Below are 17,139 nucleotides of genomic sequence, written 5' to 3'. Positions count from 1 at the left end.
TTCATCTCTGTCATTGGCCCAATCTGCATCGCTGTAACCTCTAAGTCTCAAATCACCACCATGGTAGCATAAGACAAGATCAGCGGTACCTTGCAGATATCGAAAAATTCTCTTTACTGCTTTCCAATGAGCAGGTCCAGGGTTACTTTGATAACGGCTCACCATACCAACTGCATGACAGATGTCTGGCCGTGTACACAACATAGCGTACATTAGACTTCCTATCGCAGATGCATAAGGAACTTTGGTCATTTGGTTTCTTTCCTCATCATTTTTAGGACATTGGTCAAGGGTTAGGACACATCCTTTTTCCATTGGTGTGTCAATGGGTTTGGAGTGATGCATACGAAAACGTTCAAGTATCTTCTTAATGTAAGTCTCTTGAGACAAACCGAGAAGTCCTTTTGAACGGTCTCTTACGATTTTCACTCCTAGCACATAATTTGCCTCACCCATGTCCTTCATTTCAAACTTTGTGGACAACCACTTCTTAGTGGCGACAATGGAATCCATGTCATTTCCTGCTATGAGAATGTCATCAACATACAATGAAAGAATCTGAACATTTTCCTTGGATCGTTTTAGATACACACAGTGGTCTTCTTCAACCATCTCAAAACCAAAGGAGATGATTGAGGTATGAAATCTAATGTTCCACTGTCTAGATGCCTGTTTGAGGCCATAAATAGAACGTTTGAGACGGCAAACTTTGCGCTCTTGTCCTTTGACCTCAAAACCCATTGGTTGATCCATATAGATCTCTTCGTCTAGATCTCCATTGAGAAATGCAGTCTTAACATCCAATTGGAAAAGGTTCAAATCCTTTTGTGCGACAATAGCTAGGATTAGGCGAATAGATGCAAATCTCACCACAGGGGAGAAAGTATCATCATAGTCTATACCCTCTCTTTGAGTATAGCCTTTCGCCACAAGACGTGCCTTGTACTTGTCAATTGAACCGTCCGCTTTGCGTTTGATTTTCAAGACCCATTTGTTTCCAACGGTCTTGCGCCCAGGCGGAAGGTCAACTAACTCCCAGACCTTGTTTTTGTCCATTGAGCTTATCTCATCTTGCATAGCAGTCATCCACTCTTTACTAGCTAAAGATGATAGCGCTTCCTTATAAGAAGCAGGCTCTTCTTCATCTATTGGAGTACACAAGAAAGTTTCCCCTTCAATTTCAAAAAATCGACGGGGAATATTTCCTCGTTTGCTCTTGCGCACCATTAAATCCCGTTTGCTGTTGCGCACCATTAAATCTTGAGTTTCTAGCGGTGTACCATCCTTTGGTATACTCCCACTAGGTTGCAGATCATTGTCACTTTCTTTAGCGATTACTGGATTAGGAGTCAATTCCCCATCCTCGCTTAAAGATTGTGAAATATCTTCACTTCCTTCCAACTCATGGAGGTCAAGATTCTTTTGGGCATCACCAATGCTAGGAAAATCATTCTCTATGAAATTCACATTTCGGGAATCTATTTCAGTCATTCCTCCATCAGCATGTTCACCATACATCACATAGCCTTTCGAGTGCTCGCAATACCTTATGAAGATATGTTTTTTACCTCGAGGGCCAAGCTTTCCATGCTTGTGAAAAGTATTATGAACAAAACCAGCTGATCCCCAAGGGCGCAAATGCCCCAAATTGGGCTTTTCGCCTTTCCATAATTCGTAAGGGGTTGAAGTGACTGATTGGGAAGGCACTCGGTTAAGAATGTAGGCAGCAGTTAATATTGCATCTCCCCAAAACGAAATTGGGAGATTAGCTTGCGCCATCATAGACCTAACCATGTCTAATAAAGTTATATTCCTTCTTTCCGCAACACCATTTTGTTGCGGTGTATAAGGAACAGTAAGTTGTCTGCGTATCCCCTTATTTTCACATAGTTCTTTAAACTGTTCAGATAAGTACTCGCGTCCGCGGTCTGTGCGAAGAGCCTTTAAACTCTTCTCTGTCTGATTCTCAACCTCAACTATAAAACGCTTGAAACAATCCAAGGCTTCATAGCGGTGAGCGATCAGATAGACATAACCATATCGCGTGTAATCATCAATAAATGTGAGAAAATAAGAGGCGCCATGACGTGCCTTCACACTCATAGGTCCACAAATGTCCGAGTGAACTAACTCTAGCGGTTGAGTAGCTCTCTTAGCCTTACCAAAAGGCTTTCTTATAGCTTTACCAGCCAGACAACATTCACATATAGGTAGGTCAACTTTAGCGAGTGAGCCTAAAAGACCTTCTCTAGCTAACCTTGTCATCCTGTCACGTCCTATATGTCCTAGTCTAGCATGCCAAGTTGCAGAATCAACATGTACATCAGCATAAGCTATATAAGAAGATGAGTAATCGGAATCATTCAAATCCAAATAAAAGAAGTTATTCCTTAAAAAACCATGACCAACAATTGTACCATCCAATAACACATCCAAACCAGAAGAAGAAAACTTAAACAATATCCATCACGCAAACACTCTAAAACTGAAAATAGATTATGCTGAATTCCAGGAACGTAGAGCACATTATTGAGGAGCAATGTGCGCCCATTGCGCATCTGAAGTTGATATGAACCAACTCCCAAAGCTTCTATATGGCTTCCATCACCCATGAACACACCAGAGGTGCCCTTTGGAATTCGTCGATAATCCAAAAAACCTCCTCGATCTCGAGTCACATGTTTGGTTGCTCCCGTATCTACAATCCACCCAGAGGATGTATTAGCAACTAAAACATGTTCACATACATATATGTGGGAAGGTTTAGTTAAGAAAGATACCTTCTTCGGCTCAGTACAATCACGAGCGAAGTGACCCTTCTTATCACAGTTATAGCATTTGACTTTGGATAAGTCTTTCTTCCCACCACGCTTGCCCCGACGGCGCTTGGTTTTGTTGTCATCCTTTGGTGCAAGCTTGTTTGCCCCATGCTGCTTATCTGTCTTTCCTTTTCCTTTACGCTTAGACCCTTTAGTCTTAGACGTGCCACCCTGGGTGAAAAGGACAGTAGCATTGGTCGCCTCTTGGCGCTCCGATTCTAGCTCAACATGACGAGAAATATCAGAAAAGTTCTTGATATTCTCATTATGTGTCATGATTTGTTTGATGGAGCCCCATGAATCTGGCAGGGATCTGATGACTGCCTGCACTTGCTGCTCATCAGTGAGGGTATTTCCAGCAGCCTTTAAGTCACGTATCATGCTAGAAAGCACCCTTAAGTGCTCATGAATCGTGTGCTTAGGATTTTTGCGGTATACCTCAAACTTCAGGACCAAACTTCTAAGTCGAGTGGTGGACGTACCACCAAAATCAAACTTTAGTTGATCCCATAAAGCCTTGGCAGTAGGGTAGCTTTCATATCCCCCAATAAGATCATTGTGCATGCTGCTTAGCATAGTAAAGCGCGCACAACGATCCTTTTTGAACCAAGTCTGATAAGCTTCAAGATCACGGCGATGTTGGGCCGTTTGCCCAACCTCAGGTTCGACCATTGAATTGGTTAATGTTTCCAATAACTCCTGCTCATTCAAGAGATATTGAATTTTCCTATGCCAAATATCATAGTTGGTACCCTCAAGTTTGTCTCCCTTATTTAGGTCAGCAACAACATTTTTGGTGGCCATTATCTATAAACACAAGGATTGACTTTAGTATTAGCGTTTTGCACATTTCTATTTGTTTCAAAAATAAATTGAAAAGAATTATCCTTCCTTACAAATTTGGACTCGAAAATTTGCTATGCTTATAATCATCACCCAAAAAAGCAAGTCTAAATAAACATTTTCAATTACTTTTAAACAAATTTCTACTTAGAAAACACAAAGTTTCCAACCAAACAAATGTTTGCACAGTTTCATAAAAGCGCATGGGCCTCTCATAGATCTAAAATTGGGAATCCATTTAATAGGTTAACCAATGAAAGTCCACCGAAAAAATGTGACCAGGTAAGTTTCGGGAGTAGTGGTGGAGATGAACTCGCTTAAATACCATTTCCTCTTAAACATCAAAGGTGTTTCCTAAATAACTTGCCTAGACATCACACATTTTTGGGTAGTCAATTCCACTAGTATGACCCATAAATTAACTCAACCAATCTTAAGTCCATATTTGGCATGCTAAATATGAACAACTTAATAACATATTTAGTTTCTAAATGACATGTCATTATGTTGCAACTTCATAAACAAACAATTATTCATTTATTCCAAGTGATACTTTAGCCAAATGATTTTTAGAAAATAGACGGGAGGAGTCCACGATTGGATTCCGTATGTCTAAGATGAAGCTCTACAAAGGGCATACGTGCTCTCACGCGCCTTCAAAGAGGATGTGTTCACAAAGAACACTGTTCACGAAGAATACTGTTCATATGCTGAAATTTCCAGAAAAAAATTTCCAGATTTTCATGATCATTTGGCCATCTTTGGAGACCTCTATCTCCTTCGTTATGCATCCAAATGATGCATACAATATATCATTGAAAAGCTCATGCAACAGAGAATATGCTAAGGCAAAGAAACAGCATAGAAAAACAATTTAACAGCATACAAACATGCTCTAAAAAACTCGAAAACAAACTGTTTTTCATGCTCTTTGGTTTCAGTTTTTCTCCTAAACCACTCCGTTAATTTGTGCGAAAATTTAAAGGTAAGTTCTCATCACATAGAGGAACATACTTCATGGAAAGAAAACATCAAAAACAATCAAACAAAAAACGAAGTTTCTTGGTTCATGCTTTCATGGTAGTTCTTGTGGAAGAAAAAACACATTCTCATGCATCATTCAACATGGCGAAAAGCAAGCATACAAGCTCTGATACCACTGTTAATAAGCGTTAATATATATTCGGAATAAGGTACTGCATACCTTGCGGAAGATTCCAAGTGAAAAACCGCTTGCAATTACTAGCCCACCGTGATGCTTCCACGTCACGAATACGCCAACAAGATTCTACACGTTCTTCGTCTCCAAGGTCGTTGGATTGGCTATGAAAGTTACTCCATTGATTCCACGTACCCAAGACCAAGGCTCTTGGTGAATTGCCTAAAGGAGAGTGTTTAGGGAGATATGAGGTTTCTCTCTTTGTGGGTGTAAAACTCACTACAACTCTTTGATATGCACTCACACTTCTTGTCTCACACACACCAACTTAGAGAGTATGCACTAATGCTTCTCATCATCTTCTTCACTTGCACACACTCCATCTATTTATAGGAGTTGTTTTAGCTCATCTCAAGAGAGCATAAAACATGCACTAGTGCTTAAGTTGGTAGTGCACTAAAACAAGGTTTAGTGCCTTAAAACAAGGATTAGTGTAGTGCCATAAAACAAGGCTAAGTGCCTTAATTTGTGTAGTGCCATAAAACAAGGCTAAGTGCCTTAATTTGTGTAGTGCCATAAAACAAGGATTAGTGCACAATCATTGTTTTATTACATCTCCCACTCACCCACATAGGGTGTGATGACCTTGTTTTATTACAGAAGGGATCCAACTCCAGAACATAGGAGGATGTAACGCAATCGGTACCTGCAAAATACAACTTCCCATTGCAAGCAACGCCTGCAGTTACGATATCAAAATACTTTCGTGAGCCGCATACCACATTAGCGGACTCTCTCCATTCACCGGTCTCAGAAAAGAAGATGTCCACATAGAACTCTGGACGTAATCGCACAACCCTCCACCTATATTCAGCATTAATGCAAACATCATCATCAAAGGAGGAGGATGAGTTGTAGTTGCAGTAGGGATCACAAATGAACCCTATGGATACGAAATAATGGATTCGAGGAGGGGGAGGAAGCGCAACCCATTTCTTGGTGTATGGATTGCAAATGTAATATTCACGGTGATCAATTTCGCTTGGGCAGCACAAAACTAAGTCGTTGCACGCCCCTGTAAGACAATTTATTGTCTTAATCCACGAAAAGGTGATCTTCTAATCCTAAGAGGACTCAAGTTTTGGTTTGATCAGGAAATAGAACTCAATCCATATTAGATAATGCTTGTACAGAGGTTATCAAAATCAAACACAAGTGTTATCAGGATTCTTAATTAAACATGGATTGAAACAAACCTATTCTAATGCAAAAAGGACACTCGAATGCTTCTTGATAGGCAAGGCTTTCGTAGTGATGCATCTATAAAATAGAGGTCCCTTCCCTTGCAGCAAATACACTCTCAAATCAGATCTCACCCTATCTAAGAGAAAGAGAAACTAAAGTGCTGCAAAAGGGAAGAAGACTTTCTACAAGAAATCAAGATACTCTACTGCTACCATGGCTGAACAAGGTTAGTATTATAGTTTAAAAGCTTAGTTAAGACTTACATGTGGTATCAGAGCTCTAGGCTTTTGTTCTTTAATCTGACTAATTGATCGTAAGCTATAAAGTATGCAGTTTTTCTTTTGTTTGCAAATATTAACTGTTAAAGAGCATAAGGTTATCTCTGCTCATAAAGTTTTGACCAAAAATTTGAAAACTGCTATGCAGAATGAGTAAGCCACAGCTGCTCAGGCCGTGTAGGAGTTCTTGAATTTGACAGTTTGGTCAGAAAATTGCATAAGTGTTCGTAGCCTTCTATATGATTCTCCATCCACAGATGGAAAGTTGTACAGATTGATCACAGCACTTTATGGAACAATCTGGACAGTTGATTGCACTGGCTTGTGAGTATCTTTACATCCACAGATGTGAGTTACTTACGCAGGAAGCTTGTACAATTAACTGTCTAGGATTTTGGAACATGTTAAACTTAAACCCACAGGTATGAGATGACATGTTTAAGAAAAGTTTAGGGACAGTTTTATTTAATTTGCATTGCAAATTCTACAGTGAATCACAACTCCATCGAAACCTTGACTGGATCAAATTATAGCAAATGGAAACAAGATCTGGAAATATCTCTAGGTTTTCTGGATTACGATTTTGTGCTCAGAGAGAAACCTCCGCAGGAACCAGCTGCAGATGCTTCTGCAGAAACTAAGACTAAGTTTGCCAAATGGGAAAAGGCAAACAAGATGGCTATGTTAATCATGCAAAGGGCTATGTCTTCATCAGTGAAAGGAAGCATTCCTAAATCTAAGAATGCACAGCAATACTATGAGTCAATTGCACAAAGGTTCAAGGAATCTGAAAAAGCTGTCAAGAGTTCCCTGTTGAATCAATTAATTGATATGAAGTATGATGGACAGGGTTGTGTGAGAGCTCATATCATGAACTTGATTGACCTAGGAACGAAATTACAGGAGCTGGATATGAAAATTGATGAGGACATGATGGTCCATTTTGCACTGAATTCATTGCCTAAAGAGTTTAAATCTCTCAAGGAAACCTACATTGCTCAGAAAGAGACCTGGACCTTGAATGATCTTATTACTATTTCTGTCCAACAAGAGCACAATATCATAAGAGAAAAGGGAGCCAAAATGGTCAACATGGTTCAGACTAAACAGAACAAGGAAAACAAATATAAGCCTGCTGCTGGGAAAGAAAAGGAGAACAGTACAGATAAGGCTTTGAAACCTACAACTGGATTGGGTTGTTTCTTTTGCAAGAAAGCAGGACATATGAAGAGAGATTGCAGGAAATACAAAAAGTGGCTGGAAAAGAAGAAGGGAAAAGGTAATAACAATCTGATTTTGGTCTGTTTCGAATCTAATTTGGTTAATTTCTCATGTGATTCATGGTGGTTGGATAGTGGTGCTTCTATTCATGTGGCTAATTCCTTGCAGGAGTTTACAAGCAAGAGGCTGCCAAGCAAGGATGAAGTGAAGGTGTTCGTGGGAAATGGAGAAGAAGTCCAAGTTAATTATATAGGGATAGTTAGAATCAAGTTAGAATTTGGTTTTGTTTTGGAATTAGATGAAGTAGTTTATGTTCCTTCTATGAAGAAGAGTTTGATTTCAGTTACTAGACTTGTAAGATCAAAGTTCAGTTTGAATTTTGATGGAACTGGTTGTTCTATTTTCAGAAATAAAGATTTAGTTGGAAAAGCAAGTCTCATTGATGGAATGTTTCGATTAAACTGCAAAAGAACTGAAATGGAAATAAACACTGTGCAAACTAAAACCAATGAGATTTCCTTCAAATTATGGCATAAAAGACTTGGACATGTTTCAAAAGAAAGGATAACACAATTGTGCAAGGAATCTGTCTTACCACCATTGAATCATGAAAACGAAGATGAAGTTTGCATTCCATGTATCAAAGGGAAATTAACCAACTTAAGAAAGAAAGGGGCATTGGGAAGCAAAAGTTTACTGGAACTCATTCACACGGATATATGTGGACCTTTTCCAAATCCAACTCATGAGGGATTTAACTACTTTATAACTTTTACAGATGATTTTTCAAGATATGGATATATCTATCTCATTAAAGAGAAATCAAGTGCATTGGACAAGTTCAAAATTTATAAGGCTGAAGTAGAAAACCAGTTGAACTTGAAAATAAAGGTGGTTAGATCGGATAGAGGAGGAGAGTACTATGGAAGGTTTGATGAGACTGGAAGGAATCCTGGACCCTTTGCTAAATTTCTTCAAGAAGAAGGAATTATAGCCCAGTACACCAACCCAGGTACACCTCAGCAAAATGGAATTTCAGAAAGAAGAAACAGGACCTTGAAAGACATGATAAGGAGTATGATGAGCTGTACAAATCTGCCAATTTTTCTTTGGGGAGAAGCCTTAAAAACAGCCAACTATATTCTACATAGAATCCCAACCAAAAGCATAAATAGAATTCCCTATGAAGTGTGGAATGGAAGGAAGCCTAGCATTAAACATCTGAAAGTATGGGGCTGTAAAGCAGAGGCAAAACCTTACAATCCAGCAGAAAAGAAGTTGGATCCGAGAACCATAAGTGGCTATTTTGTTGGCTATCCTGAAAGAACAAAGGGATACAGATTTTATTGTCCCAAACACACTACCAGATTCATAGAAACCTCAAGAGCAGTCTTTATAGAAACTGACCAAGAAATAAATGAGGAAGAAAGTTTCAGTTTTGAAGAAATAACGTTGAACCATGACATGCCACAGAATCCAAATGAAGAAATTGTTAGATTACCTCAAATGGATTTAATCAACACTCAGCTAGAACACACTGAAGAGACCAATGTCAATGGACCTGAAATTGCAGAACCAATGGAATTAAATGACAATCAAGCACCACCAGCAGAAAATCAAAACATGGCTCAAGCACAAGAAGTAGGAGATCCAGAACCAAACTTGGAACTAAGAAGATCACAAAGGCAAAGAAAACCTGCCTTAGGAGATGATTATTTTGTATACCTACAGGGAGCAGAACATGATGTGAATATCATGGAAGATCCTGCAACATTCAAACAGGCCATGACAAACGAAAAGAAAGAAAATTGGTTTGCAGCAATGAAGTCAGAACTGAATTCAATGGAGAAAAATGGAGTCTGGAAGCTTGTGACTTTACCTCAAGGTTGCAAACCAATTGGTTGTAAGTGGGTATATAAAACGAAATTGGACTCAAAAGGACAGATAGATAGGTATAAAGCAAGATTGGTTGCAAAGGGATTCACACAGAAAGAAGGAATAGATTTTAATGAGACTTTCTCACCAGTCTCAACCAAGGATTCATTAAGGGTTATCATGGCCCTTGTAGCGCATTTTGACCTCCACTTGCACCAGATGGATGTCAAGACAGCCTTCCTAAATGGAGATTTGGAAGAAGACATATACATGGTACAACCTGAAGGTTTTGTTCAAGAAAGGGGAAAGGACTTGGTCTGCAAGCTAAACAAGTCAATCTATGGATTAAAGCAAGCCTCTAGACAGTGGTACCTAAAGTTCAACAAGGTAGTGAAAGAGTTTGGTTTTGTAGAAAATGTTTTAGATGAATGCATTTACATGAAGATGAGTGGGAGACATTTCATTATACTAGTTTTGTATGTGGATGACATTTTACTAGCCTGCACAAATCTCACCATGTTACATGACTGCAAGAATTTCCTATCTAAGAACTTTGAAATGACTGATCTAGCTGAGGCATCATATGTTTTAGGCATTGATATAAGCAGAGATCGAAAGAATGGGGTACTTGGACTATCACAAAAATCCTACATAGAAAAGGTGCTCAAGAGATTCAATATGCAGAACTGCACAGGAAGTGATATTCCTATTGCAAAAGGGGATAAACTAAGCACTGAACAAGCACCTAAGACTGAGCAAGAAAAGCTGGAAATGGTTGACAAACCATATGCTTCACTGGTAGGAAGCATAATGTATGCGCAGGTTTGTACCAGACCTGACTTGGCCTTTGCAGTCAGTGTGCTAGGAAGATTTCAGTCCAATCCTGGACAAGCTCACTGGATTGCAGGGAAAAGAGTGTTAAGATACCTGCAAAGGACAAAAGATTATAAACTGACATTCAAAAGAAGTGACACGCTGGAATTACAAGGTTATGCAGATGCTGATTTTGCAGGATGTCAAGACTCCTTAAAATCAACATCAGGTTTTGTATTCATGTTTGGAGGAGGTGCAGTGTCGTGGAGAAGTGTAAAACAACCTCTGACAGCAGGTTCAACTATGTTTGCAGAGTTTCTAGCATGCTATGAGGCCACCTCTCAAGCCATATGGTTAAGAAATTTCATTATCAGCTTAGATGTGGTTGAATCGATACACAGACCAATTCCAATATGGAATGATAACAGCGCAGCCGTTTTGTTTGCAAAAGGAAACAAAAGGACAAAGGGTTCAAGACTACTGGATGTCAAGTTCATAATAGTAAAGGAGAAAATTGCTCAAGGCTATACTAATATAAGTCATATTAGTACAGACAGAATGATAGCTGACCCTCTCACAAAAGGAATCCCAAATGCAGTGTTCCATAGGCATGTTATGAGCATGGGATTAAGGAATGATTTGAATGCTTAAATTAGTGGGAGCCTTGTTAAGTTTAGAGTAGTTTTCTGTTACAGTCTTGAATTTACAGTTGGTTATGGTTTCGATGGGTGTTGTTTTCAGTTTCTGATTCAGAAATAAAGTTTTCTAGTTAAACAGCTTACACGTTTAATTGTTATGTGTATATGTACTTATAAACACTTGAATGAATTGAGCAGAAAGCTAGCTGAAGATATCTGCATATGATTTTCATTCATGACAGGATATCATTTTAAATGATAAGACCTTAGTAGTCAAATTAAGGGACATTGAATAGACATGTACATAAAGCTTTACAGTGAAACATGTTTATTTTTCTGTTTAATCTTGATGGAAGCTTATGTGGTTTTAAAGAATGATCAATGTGATTATAAAGACTCTGGATCTTTATATATTCAGTGAAGTCTTGATGGTTCCTTTTCATTCTTTAAAATTGACAATTGCTTGATGGAATCAGGTTGAGTTATTTTTCACAAAGGCCTTAAGTGATCAACACAAAACTTTGGGATTAATCGATCAAGTGGGAGAATGTAAGACAATTTATTGTCTTAATCCACGAAAAGGTGATCTTCTAATCCTAAGAGGACTCAAGTTTTGGTTTGATCAGGAAATAGAACTCAATCCATATTAGATAATGCTTGTACAGAGGTTATCAAAATCAAACACAAGTGTTATCAGGATTCCTAATTAAACATGGATTGAAACAAACCTATTCTAATGCAAAAAGGACACTCGAATGCTTCTTGATAGGCAAGGCTTTCGTAGTGATGCATCTATAAAATAGTGGTCCCTTCCCTTGCAGCAAATACACTCTCAAATCAGATCTCACCCTATCTAAGAGAAAGAGAAACTAAAGTGCTGCAAAAGGGAAGAAGACTTTCTACAAGAAATCAAGATACTCTACTGCTACCATGGCTGAACAAGGTTAGTATTATAGTTTAAAAGCTTAGTTAAGACTTACAGCCCCTACCACAAATAACTGAAATAACGGGTAGCTGCAAACTCATCAGAACATCCTCGTTTTCCACATGAAAGAATTTTCCTTGTACAACTAATGTACCTAAAATGGGCTTTTTCAAATCACGTTGGCGACGTACATATTGCCCAACAAAATGAGAACTAGAGATGAGTTCACACCAATGCTTGGACACGCACTTGAATTGAAAAACAAACTTAATACAAGAAAGTCGACAAATGATTTCAACCAATAAAAGCTCTGGGAGATCATCAATACTATCATTCATCATCATTTTATTTCTGAGTCAAACCCAGCACCATTAACAACAAATTTGATATCAAGATGATTAAATAACTGACTCTGAGCCCCACAAGTCATCAAACAAACACTAACTAGAAAATAGGGAACGTACCCTACTTTTGTGGTCATATAGATCCCGAATTTTTTTTATTTTCATCCATTTTAATGTATTTTATTTTTAAAACTGTAGAAATTTTCACTCACTCTTCAATCTATGATTTTGGTTGGCAGCCACAGATCAATAATTAACCAAAATTAGCCTTGGTTCTCCAAGTTCGAATGTAATTCATCCATCCATTTAGAGGTGTCAAACAGGTCAGACCAGCCCCGCAATCATCCCGTTTAAATAGAAAATTGAGTTGTAGCCACTGTTTTCCTAGCCACTGCATCTGAATGGTGGCCATTGATGTAATAGCCACCACTTATTGTTAATTTGTGGCACCAAACACATGGCACGATATATTTGTGGCTGAAAAATAATTAGTCACAGATGCTGAGTCAAAACACAGTACTTATTTTGGGATATTGATGTAAACTATATAGGCTGTATATATTAAAACACTAACCTTGATCGTGAGCCATTGATGCTGCAGTGATAGTTGAACAGAGAGTAACCAAGTTCTTCTACTCAGAATGATCCTTTAAGCTATTATTCTAGATGGGGTTTTGAATGCCTTTTTGCTGGTCTGATCGTCTGAGCAGGGACTTGATATTTATATGTATTAGCTCAAGATTTCTAGCCCATCAAGGAATACAAGAGCTATCCTAATCAATGTTTTGAAGGGCGAGGCGTTGATGTGAGGCGTTTTAGTCATTCTCTGCGAGGCGTAAGCCTTGAAGCGGTGAGGCGTATGACTTTTGAACATAATTAATTAATTTTTAAAAATTTATAAATAATACAATATAATTAAATTGTACAACTAATTCTTATTGAACCATAACAATTTATATATATATAAAGGTCCATGTGTTAATGGCTATGCAGAATTTTATTGCTATGCTTCATCGGGACTGAAGAAGATAATATATATTAATTAATTGGAAAAAAAGCAATAAAAAAAACTGAACGTGCGTTTTATTTAAGTAACCTCAGTTTTAAAAGGCCTGAAAGTGAAATGACGTTGATTCATACAACCCTAAAAAAATTCACACGAACTCTTCTTCTTCCTCGCGCCGCTTGGAGAATACACAGGGTTTAGGGTTACAGCGCCTCATCCGCCTGGCCACACCTTGCAGAGCCTTGTCACGCCTTCCCATGCCTCACTGCGCTAAACGTGCAACTTGTGAAACAGCCGAACGCCTCAGGTGATTTCCTGCCGCCTCGCGCCTTTGAAAACACTGATCCTAATTGCACGGGTATAAGGTGTTCTAGTCGATTACACATAAGGAATCTGTTGGAACAAGGATTTCTATAAAACACAACTTCTAATCAAGTTCTTAATCAATACAAAGACCTAGATCTCCTATGATGATTAGAAGACCACATTAAAGTGGTTTAAGACATAAAATATCTAACAATTGATCCATCTACAGAATTTTATTGCTATGCTTCATCGGGACTGAAGAAGATAATTGGATAGAGGAACCTTCAGAGCCTAACCAAATGGATGGAATGGCTTCTGTTTGTACATATGTGAATTGGTGCTGTATAGAAACTGGTTTTCTCTATTCACATTCCGTTTGTGGTTTACTTTTGTCTCACTTGACAATGTTTGAGGGCTGTTCAACTGTACACACTCCTATGGCACGCATGGTTATATCTTTTTACACATGTATAGCAAATTTTATCCATGGATGCATCTTGATAAGCACTTACGTCATCAACCACAATGAATCAACCTTCTTTAAAGGGTTTCGAGAGAGAGGAGCTAGTGAATTCAGAACCAGCTAAATGCTATTTAAGCCCGTCTTAATGGGACTGTCTTGAATCCGTTGCAGCCTCTTCTTGCAGCGGCCGGCAGGCATAGATAACATTCAATCTATTGACATATGGCCTTATTCATCAAGGCTTTGAAATAAGCTGCTAGGCCACAAGATGACGCAACCGCAGCAAATGTCCATGACTCTCAGGTAACACTATTTTTGGTATGTGTATGAGGGTAAAGTCTGATGGTACGACCAACTGTAACAATTATTTTTTTGGAAAAAATTTGAAGAAAAATAGGAAAATTGACCCCAATGCCTTCTTTCACACACTTCAAAGGGGATTCCGATCCCAAAAGCCATCTTAAGCACTTCAAACGTGTTATGATTACTAGTTCATATAGTCATGCCTAACACCATACACGCTTAATGGCAGCACATGTGGAAATGGCAGTACATGTGGGCTTGGTAGGTATTCCATGACTTGAACGAACCACTACAAAAAAGTGATCACAACTTCTAGTATAAATACTGTGTGTGAGAACTAAGCAGCATATTTAGATATATATGTAAGGCATAATATATGAGATATCAGATCATCAGCATGCCATTAATATATGAGATATTGGCAATGTTAAAACTACTCCTTCTTGTGCTCTTTTCAGCGGCGTCTCTGCAAGCTATCACCACTCATGGGCAACCGTATGACTACCTACAATATGTACTACAATGGCAGAACACAAAATGCGTGAAGGCACGGTGCATTCCAGGGATTAAAAAACCTGAGTTCACTACTCACGGCCTCTGGCCAACCAACCTCTCCAAGATATTGACATGCAATTCAGCTTCAAAATTTAACAGCACTATGGTACGTATATATTTCTTAATTTCTTAAATCTTTTTATTCTTTCTTTAATGTACTTTATATTCATTCCTTTTATTTACAGTTTTCATTTATGATCGATTGATCTGATCGCCAAATCTAATTATAGCTTTCTATCTTATAATAATATAATTAAGTAGCTGCAAAATGATGTTCCATTGGTATCGAAATTGAAAACTTCCTGGCCAAATCTGGAGCAAAGAGCTGCCCAAGGAAAAGACAATGATATGTGGTTTTGGGCGATGGAGTACGAAAAACACGGTACATGTGCCAAGTTTTCTAGCCAGAATACTTACTTGTCAAAAGCATGTGATTTGTGGGAAGAAAACAAGATTAAGGATATTTTTGCCAAACATAAAATCATTCCAGGAAACGCGACGTATAAAGATGTTTTGCTTATGAATGCTATTCAAATGGAAACTGGCAGTTCGCCTCTCCTTCTTTGCCGTAGAGTCAACGGCGGTGATTTGTTGTGGGAGGTTGTACTTTGCTATGACGACACAGCTAAAAAACGGATGAATTGTTCTGATCAAAGTGCAAGACAAACAAATTGCGGAACGAACATCTATTATAAATAATAATAATAATAATAATAAGGGTATTACATGTAGTTAAATATCTAATCAAACTATGTCAAAATTTTAGCAATGAATAATATTCATGGCCTATGTGCCATAACTACCGTGGTATTTGTGAAAGTTGCCTTTTACTCCATTGCCTTTATATACCAACCGCATTGGATCTATTCTAATCCTCGATGCTAAAGTGCCTCCCGTGTGCCAAAAAAGCATTGACCCCTGATGCCTAAACCTGCAACGACATCGGGAGTTTTAATAGCTCTGATTCTAATTACAATTTACAGCATCATAATTAATTAATGCACTAATTCTTTATCCAACTTACAACATCACAAGAAACAATAGTGCAGCTACTTCTGATTATAGGCATTAGTTGTCTTGTGAGTGCTGATGCTACTTTTGGTTATAGGCATCAGTTATCTTATGAGTTATGTGTTAACTTTTTAATTTTAGTTGTTTGTGCAAAACTATAGATATTTTATTTTATAAATTACACTTTACTTGATTACTCTCAGAATATCAATACAGATCATGAAGTGTTGCCTTGCACATAAAAAACATATATAAATTTAAATATATCCATACTTGAAATATATATTCAACATTTCCATGAATCACAATCTTTCCAACCCCACATATTATTTATTCTTGTCTATATATAAGCAAAATACTAGAAAAAAAAACATGTAAAAGGAAGGGGGATGCTAATAGTTCAAACTCAAAGCCACTCTAACATATGACTTGCTCATTGTTGCATTCCTAAAAGGACACAAATTAATGTGCAAACAACCAATTAAAAATACCCGCAAGTGCACGAATCTAATGAGGTATAGATTATGTAAGTACGGGGTCGATCCCACGAAGAACTTGTCGGCTTCCTATAAGTTTTAGTTTGAGTACGTAAAAAACACTAATTTAACACACCACAAATGCACAAATGCAAATTGGAAACTAAAAATGAGTAAAGAAATGTAAAAGAAATGAAACAACAAAAGAAACCAAAGAAAAACAGAAACAGCACTTTCTATCACCCTTTTATCACCCATTTATCACCTATGAACAGTGCCGTGAACAGTACCCACGAACAGTGAAAATGAACAGTGATGACCGGTCGTGAACAGTGACGACCGGTCGTTTTGGGCAGATTCATGTGAGACCGGTCGCTGAACAGTAACGACCGGTCGTGTTTGGGCAGATTCGTTTCTCTGTTTTTCCAGTTTCGACCTCTGTCCAGTGTTTTGCCTATAACTTTCCAACCGTTTATCCAAATTTCACGTTCTTTATACGGTTGGATTCAGCACACAAAAACGAAGAATACAGCGCGGACCAAAAGTCCAAAACAGTAAACAGAATTTAGTAAACAAGACACACAACGTATGAAACACACAACTCACACACACATTGGGGGGGGTTTTGATTTGGTTCAAGTGACCTATTTCTATTGCATGAAAGTAAATGGACTTTGAATTTAAATGAGAATAGCAGAGATGAATTATCAAATTGTGAAATTAAAATGTAACAAACACTAGGGTTTCGGAATCCACCCTAAACAATTCTACCTATGTTCATGAATACTCAAATGATGAACTCTAAACATGTTGATGAAAATGTTCGCAATCAAGACCATGGGTCGTGGCTCAAGACGCA

At 38.1% G+C, this 17,139-nt stretch overlaps 2 protein-coding genes across 2 annotated transcripts; both read left to right on the top strand.

Moving 5' to 3' along the window:
- The first annotated feature begins 7,175 nt into the window (after positions 1 to 7,175).
- LOC148294477 (uncharacterized) lies at positions 7,176 to 7,768 on the top strand. The gene is made up of 2 exons (XM_088253162.1): positions 7,176 to 7,623; positions 7,734 to 7,768. Exons 1-2 carry the CDS (start codon positions 7,176 to 7,178, stop codon positions 7,766 to 7,768), a joined length of 483 nt encoding a protein of 160 aa, XP_088109288.1.
- A 6,838-nt stretch (positions 7,769 to 14,606) lies between these two features.
- On the top strand, positions 14,607 to 15,618 carry LOC148294476 (extracellular ribonuclease LE-like). The gene is made up of 2 exons (XM_088252847.1): positions 14,607 to 14,899; positions 15,055 to 15,618. Exons 1-2 carry the CDS (start codon positions 14,615 to 14,617, stop codon positions 15,490 to 15,492), a joined length of 723 nt encoding a protein of 240 aa, XP_088108973.1. The 5' UTR covers positions 14,607 to 14,614; the 3' UTR covers positions 15,493 to 15,618.
- Positions 15,619 to 17,139: the final 1,521 nt, after the last annotated feature.

This window comes from Prunus avium, chromosome 5, assembly GCF_965620075.1.
Source record: "Prunus avium chromosome 5, drPruAviu1.hap1.1, whole genome shotgun sequence".
NCBI lineage: Eukaryota > Viridiplantae > Streptophyta > Magnoliopsida > Rosales > Rosaceae > Prunus > Prunus avium.
The sequence above is the reverse complement of the archived record's forward strand: the minus strand, read 5'-3'. Positions and strand labels throughout refer to the sequence as shown.

Bases quoted from the DNA above. Each gene is read 5' to 3' on its own strand.
- LOC148294477 (XM_088253162.1), top strand. From the start codon at position 7,176: ATGAAGTATGATGGACAGGGTTGTGTGAGAGCTCATATCATGAACTTG. The intron at 7,624-7,733 runs GTAATAACAATC...AATTCCTTGCAG, and splicing joins GGAAAAGAAGAAGGGAAAAG to GAGTTTACAAGCAAGAGGCT.
- LOC148294476 (XM_088252847.1), top strand. From the start codon at position 14,615: ATGAGATATCAGATCATCAGCATGCCATTAATATATGAGATATTGGCA. The intron at 14,900-15,054 runs GTACGTATATAT...ATAATTAAGTAG, and splicing joins CAAAATTTAACAGCACTATG to CTGCAAAATGATGTTCCATT.